The sequence below is a fragment of the Somniosus microcephalus genome, chromosome 5 (assembly GCF_052327205.1).
Source record: "Somniosus microcephalus isolate GS21.2 chromosome 5, FLI_Smic_1.0, whole genome shotgun sequence".
Taxonomy (NCBI): domain Eukaryota; kingdom Metazoa; phylum Chordata; class Chondrichthyes; order Squaliformes; family Somniosidae; genus Somniosus; species Somniosus microcephalus.
Genome location: NC_140991.1, coordinates 12,026,628 through 12,043,967, shown reverse-complemented (window position 1 = coordinate 12,043,967; position 17,340 = coordinate 12,026,628). Strand labels below are relative to the sequence as shown.

Here is a 17,340-nt window from a genome sequence, read left to right as displayed (position 1 = left end):
TCTTGTGGTCACTCGAAACCACAGCCTAAGTGGATAATCCTTTATGTCAACAAGGCAGCAGTTTCAGTAAACAAACATCGATTGTCAGCAGGGAGGGGAAACTCCCCTTTTTGATTGACAGAGTTTGACTGCCATTGCTTGATCCCCCTTTTTACAGACATACACGCCTTTGTCCTTGGCCATGCTTACTGATGGCCATTTTTATCCCTTTGCAATTTACACAGTTCAAAACTCAAGAGTACATTTTTTAAATAAAATATGCTGTCTTAAAGTGTGCAAATTTTTCCATGAAGTTCCTCGATTCCGGTGCTGTCCACATGCTGCCCAACTCAACACAGCCCCCCTGCGATTCTGGGTATGTTTAAAACATTGTCCAACCCAGAGGCAATTTCCACGATGTAGATTAATATTTCCCGATCTTCGGGGACTGAGGGGATTTTTGCGAACCCCTACAATAGGCAATGGCAAACATTTAAAGATCGCATGAATGAACTACAGAATTTGTTCATCCCTGTTTGGCATAAACATAAAACAAAAAAGGTGACTCAACCATGGCTAACAAGGGAAATTAGGGATAGCATAAGATCCAAGGAGAGGACATATAAATTGGCCAGAAAAAGCAGTAAACCTGAGGATTGGGAGCTGTTTAGGATTCAGCAAAGGAGGACAAAGGGATTAATTAAGAGGGGGAAAATAGAGTATGAGTGTAAGCTTGCAGGAAACATAAAAACTGACTGTAAAAGCTTCTATAGATATGTGAAGAGAAAAAGATTGGTGAAGTCAAGCGTAGGTCCCTTGCAGTCAGAATCAGGGGAATTTATAATGGGGAACATAGAAATGGCAGACCAATTAAATACATACTTTGGTTCTGCCTTCACAAAGGAGGACACAAATAAAATCCCAGAGATGTTGGGGAATATAGGGTCTAATGAGAAGGAGAAACTGAATGAAATTAGTATTTGTAGGGAAATAGTGTTAGGGAAATTGATGGGATTGAAGGCCGATAAATCCCCAGGGCCTGATAATCTACATCCTAGGGTACTTATGGAAGTGGCCCTAGAAATAGTAGATGCATTGCTGGTCATCTTCCAAAATTCTATAGACTCTGGAACAGTTCCCATGGATTGGAGGGTAGCTAATGTTACCCCACTATTCAAAAAAGGTGGTAGAGAGAAAACGGGGAATTATAGACCGGTAAGCCTGACATCGGTAATGGGGAAAATGCTAGAGTCCATTATAAAAGATGTAATAGCAGAGCACTTGGAAAACAGTGACAGGATTGGACAAAGTCAACATGGATTTACAAAAGGTAAATCGTGCTTGACTAATCTACTGGAATTTTTTGAGGATGTAACTGGTAGAATAGATAAGGGAGAACCAGTGGATCACAGAGAGAATCACAGAAACCCCACAGTGCAGATAGAGGCCATTTCGGCCCATCGAGCCTGCACCGACACATATCCCACCCAAACCCCGTAACCCCTACACCAACACATATCCCACCCTAACCCCACGTATTTAATCCCCCTAACACTAAGGGTCAATTTATCATAGCCAATCATCCTAACCTGCACATCTTTGGACGTGGTGTATTCTGACTTTCAAAAGGCTTTCGATAAGGTCCCGCATAAGAGATTAGCGTGTAAAGTTAAGGCACATGGGATTGGGGGCAAGGTACTGACTTGGATAGAGAACTGGTTGGCAGACAGGAAGCAAAGAATTGGAATAAACGGGTCTTTTTCCGAGTGGCAGGCAGTGACTAGTGGGGTACCGCAGGGATCGGTGCTAGGACCCCAGCTATTCACAAGATATATTAATGATCTAGACGAGGGAACTAGATGTAATATCTCCAAGTTTGCAGACGACACAAAGCTGGGTGGGCATGTGTGCTGTGAGGAGGATGCAGAGAAACTCCAGTATGATTTGGACAGGTTGGGTGATTGGGCAGATGCATGGCAGATGCAGTATAATGTGGATAAATGCGAGGTTATCCACTTTGGTGGCAAAAACAGGAAGGCAGATTATTATCTGAACAGCAATAGATTGGGAGAAGGGGAAGTGCAATGAGACCTGGGCATCCTTGTGTACCAGTCGCTGAAGGTAAGCATGCAGGTGCAGCAGGCGGTTAAGAAGGCAAATGGTATGTTGGTTGGCCTTCGTAGCAAGAGGGTTCGAGTACAGGAACAAGGATGTCTTGCTGCAGTTGTATAGGGCCTTGGTGAGACCACACCTTGAGTATTGTGTGCAGTTTTGGTCCCCTTATCTGAGGAAGGATTTTCTTGTCATGGAGGGAGTGCAGCGAAGATTCACCAGACTGATACCTGGGATGGCAGGAATGATGTATGAGGAGAGAGTGGGTCGATTGGGCTTATACTCGCTGGAGTTTAGAAGAATGAGAGGGGATCTCATTGAAACGTATAAAATTCAAACAGGACTGGACAGACTAGATGCAGGAAGGATGTTCCTGCTGGCAGGGGAGTCCAGAACCAGGGGTCACAGTCTAAGGATAAGGGGTAAGCCATTTAGGACAGAGATGAGGAGGAATTTTTTCACCCAGAGAGTGGTGAACCTGTGGAATTCTCTACCACAGAAGGCAGTTGAGGCCAATTCATTAAATATGTTCAAGAAGGAGTTGGATATATTTCTTAAGGCTAAAGGGATCAAGGGATATGGGGAGAAGGCAGGGACAGGGTACTGAATTTGGATGATCAGCCATGATCTCATTAAATGGCGGAGCAGGCTCGAGGGGCCGAATGGCCTACTCCTGCTCCTTTCTCCTATGTTTCTATAATTGGTCAACTATTGGTGGCCGTGCCTTCTTTTGCCAGCCCTAAGCTCTGGAATTCCCTGCCTAAACCTGTCCCTTCACTACCTCTCTTTCCTCCTTTAAGAAGCTCCTTAAAACCAACCTCTTTGACCAGGCTTTTGGTCACCTGCCCTAATTTATCCTTATGCGGCTCGGTGTCAAATTTTTTGTCTTAAAATACTCCTGTGCTGTGCCTTGGGACGTTGTACTATGTTAAAGGCGCTATATAAATACAAGTTGTTGTTGTTGTTATTCCAACATTTGTCACTCTTTAAGTACGAAGAAATCCTGAACAAAACGCGAAAAAGTGGGGAAGCCAATGGGTGATGGATGTGAAATAACAACAGAAAATGCTCGAAAAACTCAGCAGGCCAGGCAACATCGGTGGAGAGAAATTAGAGTTGACGTTTCGGGTCGAAACCCTTTTTCAAAACTGGAAAGGAAATAAAATAGATCGAATGCAAGGCTGCGATAGAACAAAAGAAGTAAAAGAGACATTGAGAGGTATTCAAAACCAGACGAGATGGTAATAGGACAAGTGGAGACAAACGATGGCTAGGATTAGGTTTTGAATACCTCTTAATGTCTCTGTTACTTCTTTTGTTCTATCGCAGCCCTGCCTTCGATCTATTTTATTTCCTTTCCAGTTTTGAAAAAGGGTTTCGACCCGAAACGTCAACTCTAATTTCTATCCACGGATGTTGCCTGGCCTGCTGAGTTTTTCCAGCATTTTCTGTTGTTATTTCGGATTTCCAGCATCTGCAGTATTTTGCTATCGTACTAGTGGTAGCCATGGTGTGGAGGTGCCGGTGTTGGACTGGGGTGGACAAATGTAAGAAGTCACACAACACCAGGTTATAGTCCAACAGTTTTATTTGAAAGCTTGTGATTTCAAATAAAACTGCTGGACTCTAACCTGGGTGTTGTGTGACTTCTTACATTTGTACTGGTAGTAGATGATGGATGTGAGGTGGAAACTACAAAACCCAGAAAGCCGCGGGGCGGCGTCAGTAACACGTGACCACCGCGCCGTCCTTCCAATTGGCCCGTTGTGCGCGGTGATGCAATCACGTCGGGCTGGCCGTCTGTAATTGGTTGTTCGGCCGGGGGGCCCGGAGCGCGGAGGAGCGGGACAGGGAGACACAGAGCTGGTTGACATGGCGAGGGAGGCGCTGCTCAAGGTAAAACACTCACTCAGAACTGGCGGCTCCTCAACTGGAGATAGCTTTAAATGGAAGACGAGGGGGATACAGGCCTCACACTTTGTACAGGGCTGGTGTCAGCAGCAGCACTGGCGGCGGGGTGGGGCAAGGGCAGGCGCAGGGCGGGGCAGTAGGCTCAGGGCAGGCTGGGCACGGTGCCGGGGGGCAGGCTCAGGGCAGGTTGCGGTTGGACAGGCTCGGCACGGTGCGGTGGTCAGGTTTAGGGCACGGTGCGGGGGGGCAGGCTCGGTGTGGAGTGATCATAATATGATAGAATTCTTCATTAAGATGGAGAGTGAAGTATTTGATTCAGAGACTTGGGTACTGAATTTAAATAAAGGAAACTACGATGGTATGAGGTGCGAGTTGGTTAGGATGGATTGGGGAATGTTACTTAAAGGGTTGATGGTGAATAGGCAATGGCAAACATTTAAAGGTCGCATGGATGTATACAGAATTTGTTCATCCCTGTTTGGCATAAAAATAAAACAAAAAAGGCTAACATTGGCTAACAAGGGAAATTAGGGATAGCATACGATCCAAGGAGAGGACATATAAATTGGCCAGAAGAGGCAGCAAATCTGAGGATTGGGAGCAGTTTAGGATTCTGCAAAGGAGGACAAAGGGATTAATTAAGAGGGGGGAAATAGAGTATGAGAGTAAGCTTGCTGGGAACATAAAAACTGACTAAAAGCTTCTATAGATATGTGAAGAGAAAAAGATTGGTAAAGTCAAGCGTAGGTCCCTTGCAGTCAGAATCAGGGGCATTTATAATGGGGAACAAAGACATGGCAGACCAATTAAATACATACTTTGGTTCTGTCTTCACAAAGGAGGGCATGAATAACCTCCCAGAGATGTCAGGGAACATAGGGTCTAATGAGAGGGAGGAACTGAATGAAATCAGTATTTGTAGGGAAATGGTGTTAGGGAAATTGACGGGATTGAAGGCCGATAAATCCCCAGGGCCTGATAATGTACATCCTAGGGTACTTAAGGAAGTGGCCCTAGAAATAGTAGATGCATTGTTGGTCATCTTCCAAAATTCTATAGACTCTGGAACAGTTCCCATGGATTGGAGGATAGCTAATGTAACCCCACTATTTAAAAAAGGTGGCAGAGAGAAAACGGGGAATTATAAACCGGCAAGCCTGACATCGGTAGTGGGGAAAATGCTAGAGTCCATTATAAAAGATGTAATTGCAGAGCACTTGGAAAACAGTGACAGGATCAGACAAAGTCAACATGGATTTACAAAAGGTAAATCATGCTAGACTAATCTACTGGAATTTTTTTGAGGATGTAACTGGTAGAATAGATAAGGGAGAGTCGATGTGGTGTATTTGGACTTTCAGAAGGCTTTAGATAAGGACCCGCATAAGAGACAAGCGTGCAAAGTTAAAGCACATGGGATTGGGGGTAAGGTACTGACTTGGATAGAAAACTGGTTGGCAGACAGGAAGCAAAGAGATGGAATAAACGGGTCTTTTTCCGAGTGGCAGGCAGTGACTAGTGGGTACCGCAGGGATCGGTGCTAGGACCCCAGCTATTCACAATATATATTAATGATCTAGACGAGGGAACTAGATGTAATATCTCCATGTTTGCAGACGACACAAAGCTGGGTGGGTGTGTGTGCTGTGAGGAGGATACAGAGAAACTCCAGTATGATTTGGACAGGTTGGGGCGATTGGGCAGATGCTTGGCAGATGCAGTATAATGTGGATAAATGCGAGGTTATCCACTTTGGTGGCAAAAAACAGGAAGGCAGATTATTATCTGAACGGCAATAGATTGGGAAAAGGGGATGTGCAACGAGACCTGGGTGTCCTTGTGCACAGTTGCTGAAGGTAAGCATGCAGGTGCAGCAGGCGGTTAAGAAGGCAAATGGTATGCTGGCCGTCATAGCGAGAGGTTTCGAGTACAGGAACAAGGATGTCTTGCTGCAGTTGTGCAGGGCCTTGGTGAGATTGTGTATTGTGTGCAGTTTTGGTCGCCTTATCTGAGGAAGGATGTTCTTGCCATGGAGGGAGTGCAGTGAAGATTCACCAGACTGATACCTGGGATGGCAGGAATGACGAATGAGGAGAGATTGGGTCGATTGGGCTTATACTCGCTGGAGTTTAGAAGAATGAGAGGGGATCTCATTGAAACTTATAAAATTCTAACAGGACTAGACAGACTAGATGCAGGAAGGATGTTCCCGATGGTCGGGGACTCCAGAACCAGGGGTCACAGTCTAAAGATAAGGGGTAAGCCATTTAGGACAGAGATGAGGAATTTCTTCACCCAGAGAGTGGTGAACCTGTGGAATTCTCTACCACAGAAGACAGTTGAGGCCAATTCATTAAATATATTCAAGAAGGAGTTGGATATATTTCTTAAGGCTAAAGGGATCAAGGGATATGGGGAGAAAGCAGGGACAGGGTACTGAATTTGGATGATCAGCCATGATCGCATTGAATGGCGGAGCAGGCTCAAGGGCCGAATGGCCTACTCCTGCTCCTATCTTCTATGTTTCTATGTGTGGGGGGAAGGGAGCGGGGGGCAGGCTCGGTGTGGGGGGAAGGGAGCGGGGGGGCAGGCTCGGTGTGGGGGGAAGGGAGCGGGGGGCAGACTCGGTGTGGGGGGAAGGGAGCGGGGGGCAGGCTCGGTGTGGGTTGGGGAAGAGAGCGAGGGACAGGTTCAGGGGCACGGTGCGGAGTTGCGGTGCTGGGGTCGCGATGCAAGGGGGCACGGTACAGGGGACACCATGCGGGGTGGGATGATGCTGGAACAGACTCTGGGCATGGTACAGGGTGGCACAGTGCAGAGGATCACGATGCAGGGGCCACGGCGCAGAGGGCATGGTGTGGAGGTGACAGTGCTGTAACAGACTAGGAGAGCATGGTGCTGGGGGGCATGGTGCCAGCTGTATTGGGACAGGCATGTTGCAAGGGGCACACTGCTGGTTGTATTGGGGGGGCATGTTGCTGCCCATACCGGGGCACTGCTGGGGCGTGGTCGTGGTCGTGTCTGTATTGGGGACACTGCAGGGGGCAGGTTGCGAACTGTAATAGGGCCCACAGTGCAGGCTGTACCCTGACTGTAATAGGGCGCACAGTGCAGGCTGTACCCTGGGTGTAATAGGGCCCACAGTGCAGGCTGTACACTGACTGTAATAGGGCCCACAGTGCAGGCTGTACCCTGGGTTGTAATAGGGCCCACAGTGCAGGCTATACCCTGCCTGTAATAGGCCCACAGTGCAGGCTGTACCCTGACTGTAATAGGGCCCCACAGTGCAGGCTGTACCCTGGGTGTAATAGGGCCCACAGTGCAGGCTATACCCTGCCTGTAATAGGCCCACAGTGCAGTCTGTATCCTGCCTGTAATAGGGGCAGTACTGAGGGAGTGCCACACTGTCGGAGGGGCAGTACTGAGGGAGTGCTGCACTGTCGGAGGTGCCATCTTTCAGAAGACGCGTTAAGCCGAGGCCTAGTCTGCCCTCTCGGGTAGATGTAAAAGATCCCACGGCCACTATTCAAAGAAGAGCAGGGAGTTCTCCCTGGTGTCCTGGCCAATATTTATACCCCAACCAGCATCACTAAAACCGATTATCTGGTCATTTATCTCCTTGCTGTTTGTGGGAGCTTGCTGTGTGCAAATTGGCTGCCGCGTTTCATTACGTTACAACAGTGACTACACTTCAAAAGTACTTCATTAGCTGTAAAGCGCTTTGGGACGTCCTGAGGTTGTGAAAAGGCGCTATAGAAATGCAAGTTCTTCCCTTAATTGTGTACCAACGCGTGTAGGTATGATGCTGGATCGCTTGCTGTTTGCTTGTACTTCTTGCCCTGAAGACGCACACTATAGTTTCTTCATTTTGTTTCCGTATCTTCCAACTGGCTTCTCCTAACAGTATTGTTGATCAGTCCTATTCGAGGTATAGCGCCTCTCCCTTTCCCCACCTCCGCACCACCACACACACACTATCACCAACATAGCGACCCTCTTTCCTCCACCCCAGCCCTCCATGACACTACCAGCAACGTGCAGTTAACGTTGTCTTCACCTTCACCCTACCGTCCTGAGCAATCACACCAGGCTGTGTCTCAGCCCTGACTGCCCAACATATATCAGACGGTTACAGGAGAACATCTATAAATAGCTGCTTTATCTGCAGTTGTCAGCCAGGGTATAAGGAGGACCGTCACCAGTGACATCAATTCATTGGTTGTTGCCTGATCTGATGCTCTCCCCTTCCCCACTCATCACCAACCCCCCCCCCCCCCCCCCCCCACAATACCCCTTCTCATAAAATGAAAGTCTCAGCTGATTTTCTTTATTTCAGAATTGGTTTATTTGTTTACAGCACAGAAAGAGGCCATTCAGCCCATCGTGTCTGTACTGGCTCTTTGCTGGCACCTTTCCAAAACTAATCCCACTGCCTCACTCTCCACTATAGCCCTGCATCAATCCCAAACTAATCCCACTGCCACTCCCAATACTCCGCTCTCTCCCCATAGCCCTGTATGAATCCCCAAACTAATCCCACTGCCTCGCTCTCTCCGCATAGCCCTGTATCAATCCCAAACTAATCCCACTGCCTCACTCTCCACCATAGCCCTGTATCAATCCCAAACTAATCCCACTGCCTCACTCTCCACCATAGGCTGTATCAATCCCCAAACTAATCCCACTGCCCTGCTCTCTACCCATAGCCCTGTATCAATCCCCAAACTAATCCCACTGCCCCGCTCTCTACCCATAGCCCTGTATCAATCCGAAATTAATCCCTATACTCCGCTCTCTCCCCATAGCCCTGTATCAATCCCAAACTAATCCCACTGGCCCGCTCTCTCCCCATAGCCCTGTATGAATCCCCAAACTAATCCCACTGCCTCGCTCTCTCCGCATAGCCCTGTATCAATCCCAAACTAATCCCACTGCCTCACTCTCCACCATAGCCCTGTATCAATCCCAAACTAATCCCACTGCCTCACTCTCTCCCATAGCCCTGTATCAATCCCAAACTAATCCCACTGCCCTGCTCTCTCCCCATAGCACTGCATCAATCCCAAACTAATCCCACTGCCCTGCTCTCGCCCCATAGCCCTGTATCAATCCCAAACTAATCCTACTGCCCTGCTCTCTTCCCCATAGCCCTGTATCAATCCCAAACTAATCCCACTGCCCCGCTCTCTCCCCATAGCCCTGCATCAATCCCAAACTAATCCCACTGCCCTGCTCTCTCCCCATAGCCCTTCATCAATCCCAAACTAATCCCACTGCCCCGCACTCTCCCCATAGCCCTGTATCAATCCTAAATTAATCCCACTGCCCCGCTCTCTCCCCATAGCCCTGTATCAATCCTAAACTAATCCCACTGCCCCGCTCTCTCCCCATAGCCCTGCATCAATCCCAAACTAATCCCACTGCCCTGCTCTCTCCCCATAGCCCTGTATCAATCCCAAACTAATCCCACTGCCCCGCTCTCTCCCCATAGCCCTGTACCATGGGCTATGCCAAATGTTTATCCACTTTTCTCTTAAAATATGCAATGGTCTCTGCCTCAATTACTCCCTGTTGCAAATCATTCCTTGCTCCAACAGCCTTCTGCATAAAGAAATTCTCCTGACTTCTCTCCTCACTCTCTGGTGAGTAGGATGACCTCTTGTCACTGAGGCAATCCTAGGAAGTGGCCCTAGAAATAGTAGTAGCATTGCTGGTCATCTTCCAAAATTCTATAGACTCTGGAACAGTGCCCATGGATTGGAGGGTAGCTAATGTTACCCCACTGTTCAAAAAAGGTGGTAGAGAGAAAACGGGGAATTATAGACCGGTAAGCCTGACATCGGTAGTGGGGAAAATGCTAGAGTCCATTATAAAAGATGTAATTGCAGAGCACTTGGAAAGCAGTGACAGGATCGGACAAAGTCAACATGGATTTACAAAAGGTAAATTGTGCTTGACTAATCTACTGGAATTTTTTGAGGATGTAACTGGTAGAATAGATAAGGGAGAACCAGTGGATGTGGTGTATTTGGACTTTCAGAAGGCTTTCGATAAGGTCCCGCATAAGAGATTAGCGTGTAAAGTTAAAGCACCTGCGACTGGGGGGTAAGGTACAGTCTTAGATAGAGAACTGGTTGGCAGACAGGAAGCAAAGAGTTGGAATAAATGGGTCATTTTCCGAGTGGCAGGCAGTGACTAGTGGGGTACCGCAGGGATCGGTGCTAGGACCCCAGCTATTCACAATATATATTAATGATCTAGACGAGGGAACTAGATGTAATATCTCCAAGTTTGCAGACGACACAAAGCTGGGTGGGCGTGTGTGCTGTGAGGAGGATGCAGAGAAACTCCAGTATGATTTGGACAGGTTGGTGATTATACTGCATCTGCCATGCATCTGCCCAATGTGGATAAATGCGAGGTTATCCACTTTGGTGGCAAAAACAGGATGACAGATTATTATCTGAATGGCAATAGATTGGGAAAAGCGGAAGTGCAACGAGACCTGGGTGTCCTTGTGCACCAGTCGCTGAAGGTAAGCATGCAGGTGCAGCAGGCGGTTAAGAAGGCAAATGGTATGTTGGCCTTCATAGCGAGAGGATTCGAGTACAGGAGCAAGGATGTCTTGCTGCAGTTGTACAGGGCCTTGGTGAGACCACACCTTGAGTATTGTGTGCAGTTTTGGTTGCCTTATCTGAGGAAGGATGTTCTTGCCATGGAGGGAGTGCAGCAAAGATTCACCAGACTGATACCTGGGATGGCAGGAATGAGAGATTGAGTCAATTAGGCTTATATTCGCTAGAGTTTAGAAGAATGAGAGGGGATCTCATTGAAACGTATAAAATTCTAACAGGATTAGACAGACTAGATGCAGGAAGGATGTTCCCGATGGCGGGGGAGTCCAGAACCAGGGGTCACAGTCTAAGGATAAGGGGTAAGCCATTTAGGACTGAGATGAGAAGGAATTTCTTCACCCAGAGAGTGGTGAACCTGTGGAATTCTCTACCACAGAAGGCATTTGAGGCCAATTCATTAAATATATTCAAGAAGGAGTTTAATATATTTCTTAAGGGTAAAGGAATCAAGGGATATGGGGAGAAAGCCGGGACAGGGTACTGTGTTTGGATGATCAGCCATGATCTCATTAAATGGCAGAACAGGCTCAAGGGGCCGAATGGCCTACTCCTGCTCCTATCTTCTATGCTCTACATTCACCCCACATAACACTGCAGATGCTGAAGATTTGAAGCAAAAAACTCCGAGACCCCGAAGCACACAGCCGGTAAATCAGCCCCTGCGGAATGAGCACATTCGAGGTTTCGTGTTCATACCGTTCGTCAGAACTGATAAACAAGAGACGGACGAGCCTGTCACTGGAATCAGAAAAAATGAGGCGTTTGTGTTGGTGGAATAATGCAGCAGATCCTCTCAGTCACGTAGTAGAAGTATGAAGGAAGTCAAAGACATTAAAGAAACAAGGGACGTGTGAATAGTAAAGGAAGTGAGAGCTCTGAGGAGGAGGAGAGATGAGAAACACAGAAAAGCTGGGGGTTAGGTTTGAATCCGAAGCAGTGGCTGGCATGGTACAGTGGGTCCTCCAGCTCTGAACTGGTCAACAGAGAGGGTGCAGACCCCCCCCCCCCCCCCCCCCCCCCGCTACTAGCGCTGTGTTCCGACGAGTGGTCTTCCTTCCCCCCAACCCAACACATCAACCCATTTACTCTTCCACTCCCCCAGACACTGACCGACCCATCACTAGCAGCCCTGCGCTGTAAAGGGAATGGAAAATGGAACTGAGGTCCAAAGTTACTGAAGTTGGTCAAGGAAAATAATGCAGGCGCCGTGGATTTTTTATTATTCATTCTTGGGCTGTGGGCATTGCTGGCAGTCCGTGTGGTGAAGATGCTCCCACAGTGCTGTTAGTTAGGGAGTTCCAGGATTTTGAACCAGCGACAATGAAGGATCGGCCGATATATTTCCAAGTCAGGATGGTGTGTGACTTGGAGGGGAACTTGGAGGTGGTGGTGTTCCCATACGCCTGCTGCCCTTGTCCTTCTAGGTGGTGGAGGTCATAGGTTTGGGAGGTGCTGCTGAAGAACCCTTGGCGAGTTGCTGCAGGACATTGGCAATCTGCAACAAAAAGTGAAAATGATGGAATCACTCTGCAGCTCAGGCAGCACGTGTGGAGGGAGGGAAGAGGGAGGAAGGTTGGGTTAACGTTTCAGGCCTCCTGACCCTTTGTCAGTACCCATAAGACCTGAAACCATTGACCTTTCTCCCCTTTTCCACAGATGCCGCCTGACTCAAGGAGTGTTTCATCTAGTTTCTGTCTTTATTATCACTCAGTCCAAAGGTGCTGCAGATAGCCCAGAGAGAGAGATGACATACTGTTGCTGACGCTTGCGCTGGAATAAGAGGTCAAGGACACGGAGGGTCAGAGTATGGGTGTTTAAAGTGGCGGGCAGGGAGCTTGGGGCCTCGGGCTGTACAAATTGCCTCACTCTGTAAACAGCACCAATAGCTGCTTCCTGCATGGGTATAGACAGATTACTTCACACACAAAAAGGCTTGGTAATCAAAGCTGTTCTCAGTGAGTAAAAGCTGTTGGTCTGTAGTTGAAGCTGACGAGAGCAACAGTAGGTGTGGGAACAGCCAGTACCAGTGAGCTCAGACTGAAATGCTGCCACACTATTAACAGTGGAGAAACCTTCAGAATTCACACGTTCTAAGCAGGAGGGCTGATCACAAGCCAGTTCTCTGCTTCTCTTCTACTGATTGTTGTCAAAGGGTGAAAATATTTCCTCCTCACTGCCTGGTGTTGCTGCTGGATATGAAAGACTTGCATTAAATTGTGCCTTTTAAGACCTCAGGACATCCCAAAGCACTTTGCAACCAATGAAGTACTTGTTGAAGTGTAGTCACTGTTGTAATGTGGGAAACGCGGCTTCCAACTTGCGCACAGCAAGCTCCCACAAGCAGCAATGCGATAATGACCAGGTCATCTGTTTTAGTGACGTTGATTGAGGGATAAATGTTGGCCAGGACACTGGGGATAACTCCCCTGCTCACCTTCAAAATAGTGTCATGGGATCTTTTGCGTCCACCTGAGAGGGTAGACGAGGCCTTCAGTCTCTTCCGAAAGACGGCACTGGGAGTGTAGGCCTAGATTATGTGCTCAAGTCTCGGAGTGGACCCCACAACTTTCTGACTCGGTCTTTTTAATAGCTTGGGGAAAGCAGGGGAGGCATTTGGTATCTGGCTTGGCCCATTGTGTCTCCTAGCTGTTGGAGAACACTTCTGTAAGTAAAGCGCAAATTAAGTGATCACTTTGAACAGCCCCAGAATGTATGTAGGTAATTCCGAACATAGAAACATAGAAGATAGGAGCAGGAGTAGGCCATTCGGCCCCTCGAGCCTGCTCTGCCATTCAATGAGATCATGGCTGATCATCCAAATTCAGTACCCTGTCCCTGCCTTCGCGCCATATCCCTTGATCCCTTTAGCCTTAAGAAATATAATCTAACTCCTTCTTGAATATATTTAATGAATTGGCCTTAACTGCCCTGTGTGGTAGAGAATTCCACAGGTTCACCACTCTCTGGGTGAAGAAATTCCTCCTCATCTCAGTCCTAAATGGCTTACCCCTTATCCTTAGACTGTGACCTCTGGTTCTGGACTCCCCGGCCATCGGGAACATCCTTCCTGCATCTAGTCTGTCTAGTCCTGTTAGAATTTTATAAGTTTCAATGAGATCCCCCCTCATTCTTCTAAACTCCAGTGAGTATAAGCCCAATCGGCCCAATCTCTCCTCATACGTCATTCCTGCCATCCCAGGTATCAGCCTGGTGAATCTTCGCTGCACTCCCTCCATGGCAAGAACATCCTTCCTCAGATAAGGCGACCAAAACTGCACACACTATGAACAATTTTGATTTTGATTGTGATATACCTATCAATTCATCCAATGAAAAGCGACGAGTTAAGAAAGTAACTATAGGTTTTTATTGGCTAAATAACAGAGCCCACCCTCGTGGGTGATCGGATACAACAAGGAGGAATGCCAGCCAGTCGACTACCTTTATACCTGGGCAGGTAGGTGGAGTCATGGGCGGAGTCAGCAGTGGTCAGCCCAGGTATAACAGCGTAACAAGAGGCGACCTCGTATAGTGATACAACAGTGTGAACAGTGCTAACCATAGAGTAACGATATAACAGTGATAACTATAGTGTAATGATAGTGAACGATAAAAGTGGTTTACCACATTCACCCCTTGTTTAGATTTGAGTCCGGCGGGGTGAAGTGTACTACCAGTTCTGGTATGTCAGTCTGTCCGGAGGCCTCGTAAGCCTTTCTGATCGTCGCGGTGTTGCATTATCCGGTGTTAATGCTGGTGTCTGCGTGGTCGGCGAAGGCTCGTGGGGTTCCGGCATGCCGTCTACCTGGGCTGGAATTGGGGGGGGGTGGTGGGGGGGGGGGGTGAAGGTGGTGTCTCCGGAGTGCCCGAGGGTGCGAGGTCTCGTAAGGAGACTGTGTCCTCCCGCCCGTCTGGGTATGCCACATAGGTGTACTGGGGGTTGGCGTGCAGGAGGTCCACCCTCTCGACCAGGGGGTCCGTTTTATGGGCCCTCACGTGCTTTCGCAGCAGGACGGGCCCCGGAGAGGTCAGCCAGGTTGGTAGTGTGGTTCCCGTAGTCGACTTCCTGGGGAAAACAAACATTCGTTCATGGGGGGTGGCGTTAATGGCAGTGCAAAGTAGTGACCGGATGGAATGCAGCGCTGCCAGGAGGGCTTCCTGCCAGCGGGAGGTTGGGAGGCCCTTAGACTTTAAGGCTAAGAGGACGGCCTTCCATACCGTCGCGTTCTCTCTTTCCACCTGGCCGTTCCCTCGGGGGTTGTAGCTGGTGGTCCTGCTTGCAGCAATACCTCTCACTAGTAGGAACTGACGGAGTTCCTCGCTCATGAAGGAGGAGCCCCGGTCACTATGTATATAGTTTGGGAACCCGAACAAGGCGAAGAGGTCGTTCAGGCATTTAATGACCGTGGTACTGGTCATGTCTGGGCAGGGGAAGGCAAAGGGGAAACGGGAGTACTCATCAACAATGTTGAGGAAGTACACATTACGGTCAGAGGACGGGAGGGGCCCCTTAAAGTCGATGCTCAGGCGCTCGAAGGGGCGGGTGGCCTTGATCAGGCTTGCTCTGTCCGGCCTAAAGAAGTGCGGTTTGCACTCGGCACAGGTCTGGCAGTTCCTGGTCATGGTCCTGACCTCCTCGATGGAGTAGGGCAGGTTGCGGGCCTTAATGAAGTGGTAAAGTCTGGTGACCCCGGGGTGGCAGAGGTCGTTGTGGAGGGTCTGAAGTCTATCACTTTGCGCGCTGGCGCATGTAATTCGTGACAGAGCATCGGGGGGTTCGTTCAGCTTACCTGGCCGGTACAAGATATCATAATCATAGGTGGAGAGCTCGATTCTCCACCTCAAGATCTTGTCATTCTTGATTTTGCCCCTCAGCTTGTTATTAAACATAAAAGCGACCGAACGTTGGTCGGTGAGGAGGGTAAACTATTTGCCTGCCAGGTAGTGCCTCCAGCGTCGTACCGCCTCCACAATCGCCTGGGCCTCCTTCTCGACCGACGAGTGTCGGATCTCAGGGCCCTGTAGGGTCCTTGAGAAGAAGGCCACCGGTCTCCCCTCCTGGTTAAGGGTGGCGGCTAGGGCGAAGTCGGATGCATCGCTCTCGACTTGGAAGGGGATGGACTCATCCACTGCGTGCATTGTGGCCTTGGCAATGTCTCCCTTAATGAGGGAGAAGGCTGCGCACGCTTCCTCCGTAAGGGGGAAGGATGTGGACTTCATGAGGGGTCTGGCTTTGTCCGCATAATTGGGCACCCATTGGGCATAGTAGGCGAAGAGCCCCAGGGTTCTCTTCAGTGCCTTTGGACAGTGGGGGAGGGGTAGCTCCATGAGGGGGCGCATTCTTTCGGGGTCGGGGCCGATGACTCCGTTCTCTACTACACAGCCGAGGATGGCAAGGCGCGAGGTGTTAAACACACATTTATCCTTATTGTAGGTGAGGTTCAGCCGTTGGGCCATACGGAGGAATCTCTCCAGATTAACATCGTGGTCCTGCCGGTCGCGGCCGCAGATGGTGACGTTATCTAGATAGGGGAACGTGGCGTGCAGCCCGTTCTGGTCAACCATCCGGTCCATCTCCCTTTGGAAGACCGAAACCCCGTTGGTGACGCCGAAGGGAACCCTAAGGAAGTGGTAGAGGCGGCCGTTCGCCTCGAAGGCTGTATACTGGCGATCCTCAGGGCGGATAGGGAGTTGGTGATAGGCCGACTTAAGGTCGATGGTGGAGAATACCCGGTACTGCGCAATCTGATTGACCATATCAGATATGCGGGGAAGGGGGTATGCGTCCAGCTGGGTGTACCTGTTTATGGTCTGGCTGTAGTCGATGACCAGGCGGTTTTTATTGCCGGTCTTAACGACCACGACCTGGGCACGCCAGGGGCTGGTGCTCCCCTCGATGATGCCCTCCTTCAGGAGACGCTGCACCTCAGAGCTAATGAAAGCTCTGTCCCCGGCGCTGTACCGCCTGCTCTTGGTAGCGACGGGTTTGCAGTCAGGGGTGAGGTTAGCGAACAGGGAAGGTGGCGGGACCTTGAGGGTGGATAGGCCGCAGGTGTTGCGCGGTGGGCGTTTTAAAATCTGCTGGTTATCGACTGTGAGTGGGGGGAGGGGTCCGCCGTATGCTAGCGTGACGCTTTGGAGGTGGGATTGGAAGTCTAGGCCTAGTAGGACGGCAGCGCATAGCTGGGGCAGGACGAGGAGTTTAAAATTTTTATACTCCGTGCCCTTAACCGACAGGGTCACAACGCAGTAGCCGCTGATGTCCGTGGCGTGGGACCTCGATGCCATCGAGATCCGGTTGTGCGTTGGCCGGACAGTGAGGGAGTAGTGGCTCACCGTGTCTGGGTGGATGAAACTCTCCGTGCTTGGGTGGATGAAACTCTCCGTGCTTCCGCTGTCGAACAGGCAGGTCGTGGCGTGGCCGTTCACTTTGATGTCCATCATGGACTTGGACAGGTGATGCGGGCGGGCTTGATCCAGTGTGACGGAGGCTAGTGTATAGCTGAGCGAGTCGCTGTAGTCTGCGGGTGAGGCGGTGGTCGGGTCTGGAGTCACGGTGACGGTCGAGCGTGGTGGGTAAAATGGCGGCGCCCACGAGGTAGGACAAAATGGCGGAGAAGATGGCTGCCCCCACAACTCACATGAGGCACTGCTGGTGTCGGTTGCCTGGATCAAAGATGGCCGCCCCCATGACTCACATGTG

At 49.6% G+C, this 17,340-nt stretch overlaps 1 protein-coding gene across 2 annotated transcripts in view; it reads left to right on the top strand.

The window, feature by feature from the left end:
- The first annotated feature begins 3,880 nt into the window (after nt 1-3,880).
- The window catches only part of adck5 (aarF domain containing kinase 5), a 69,928-nt gene continuing 56,468 nt past the window's right edge, over nt 3,881-17,340 (top strand). The window contains exon 1 of one of the 2 annotated variants that reach the window (XM_085987324.1): nt 3,881-3,987. In XM_085987324.1, coding sequence (XP_085843450.1) covers nt 3,964-3,987 — 24 coding nt within the window. In that variant the 5' untranslated portion in view covers nt 3,881-3,963. The remainder of the gene's footprint in view (nt 3,988-17,340) is intronic. The other variant, XM_085987325.1, reaches the window with a different exon arrangement.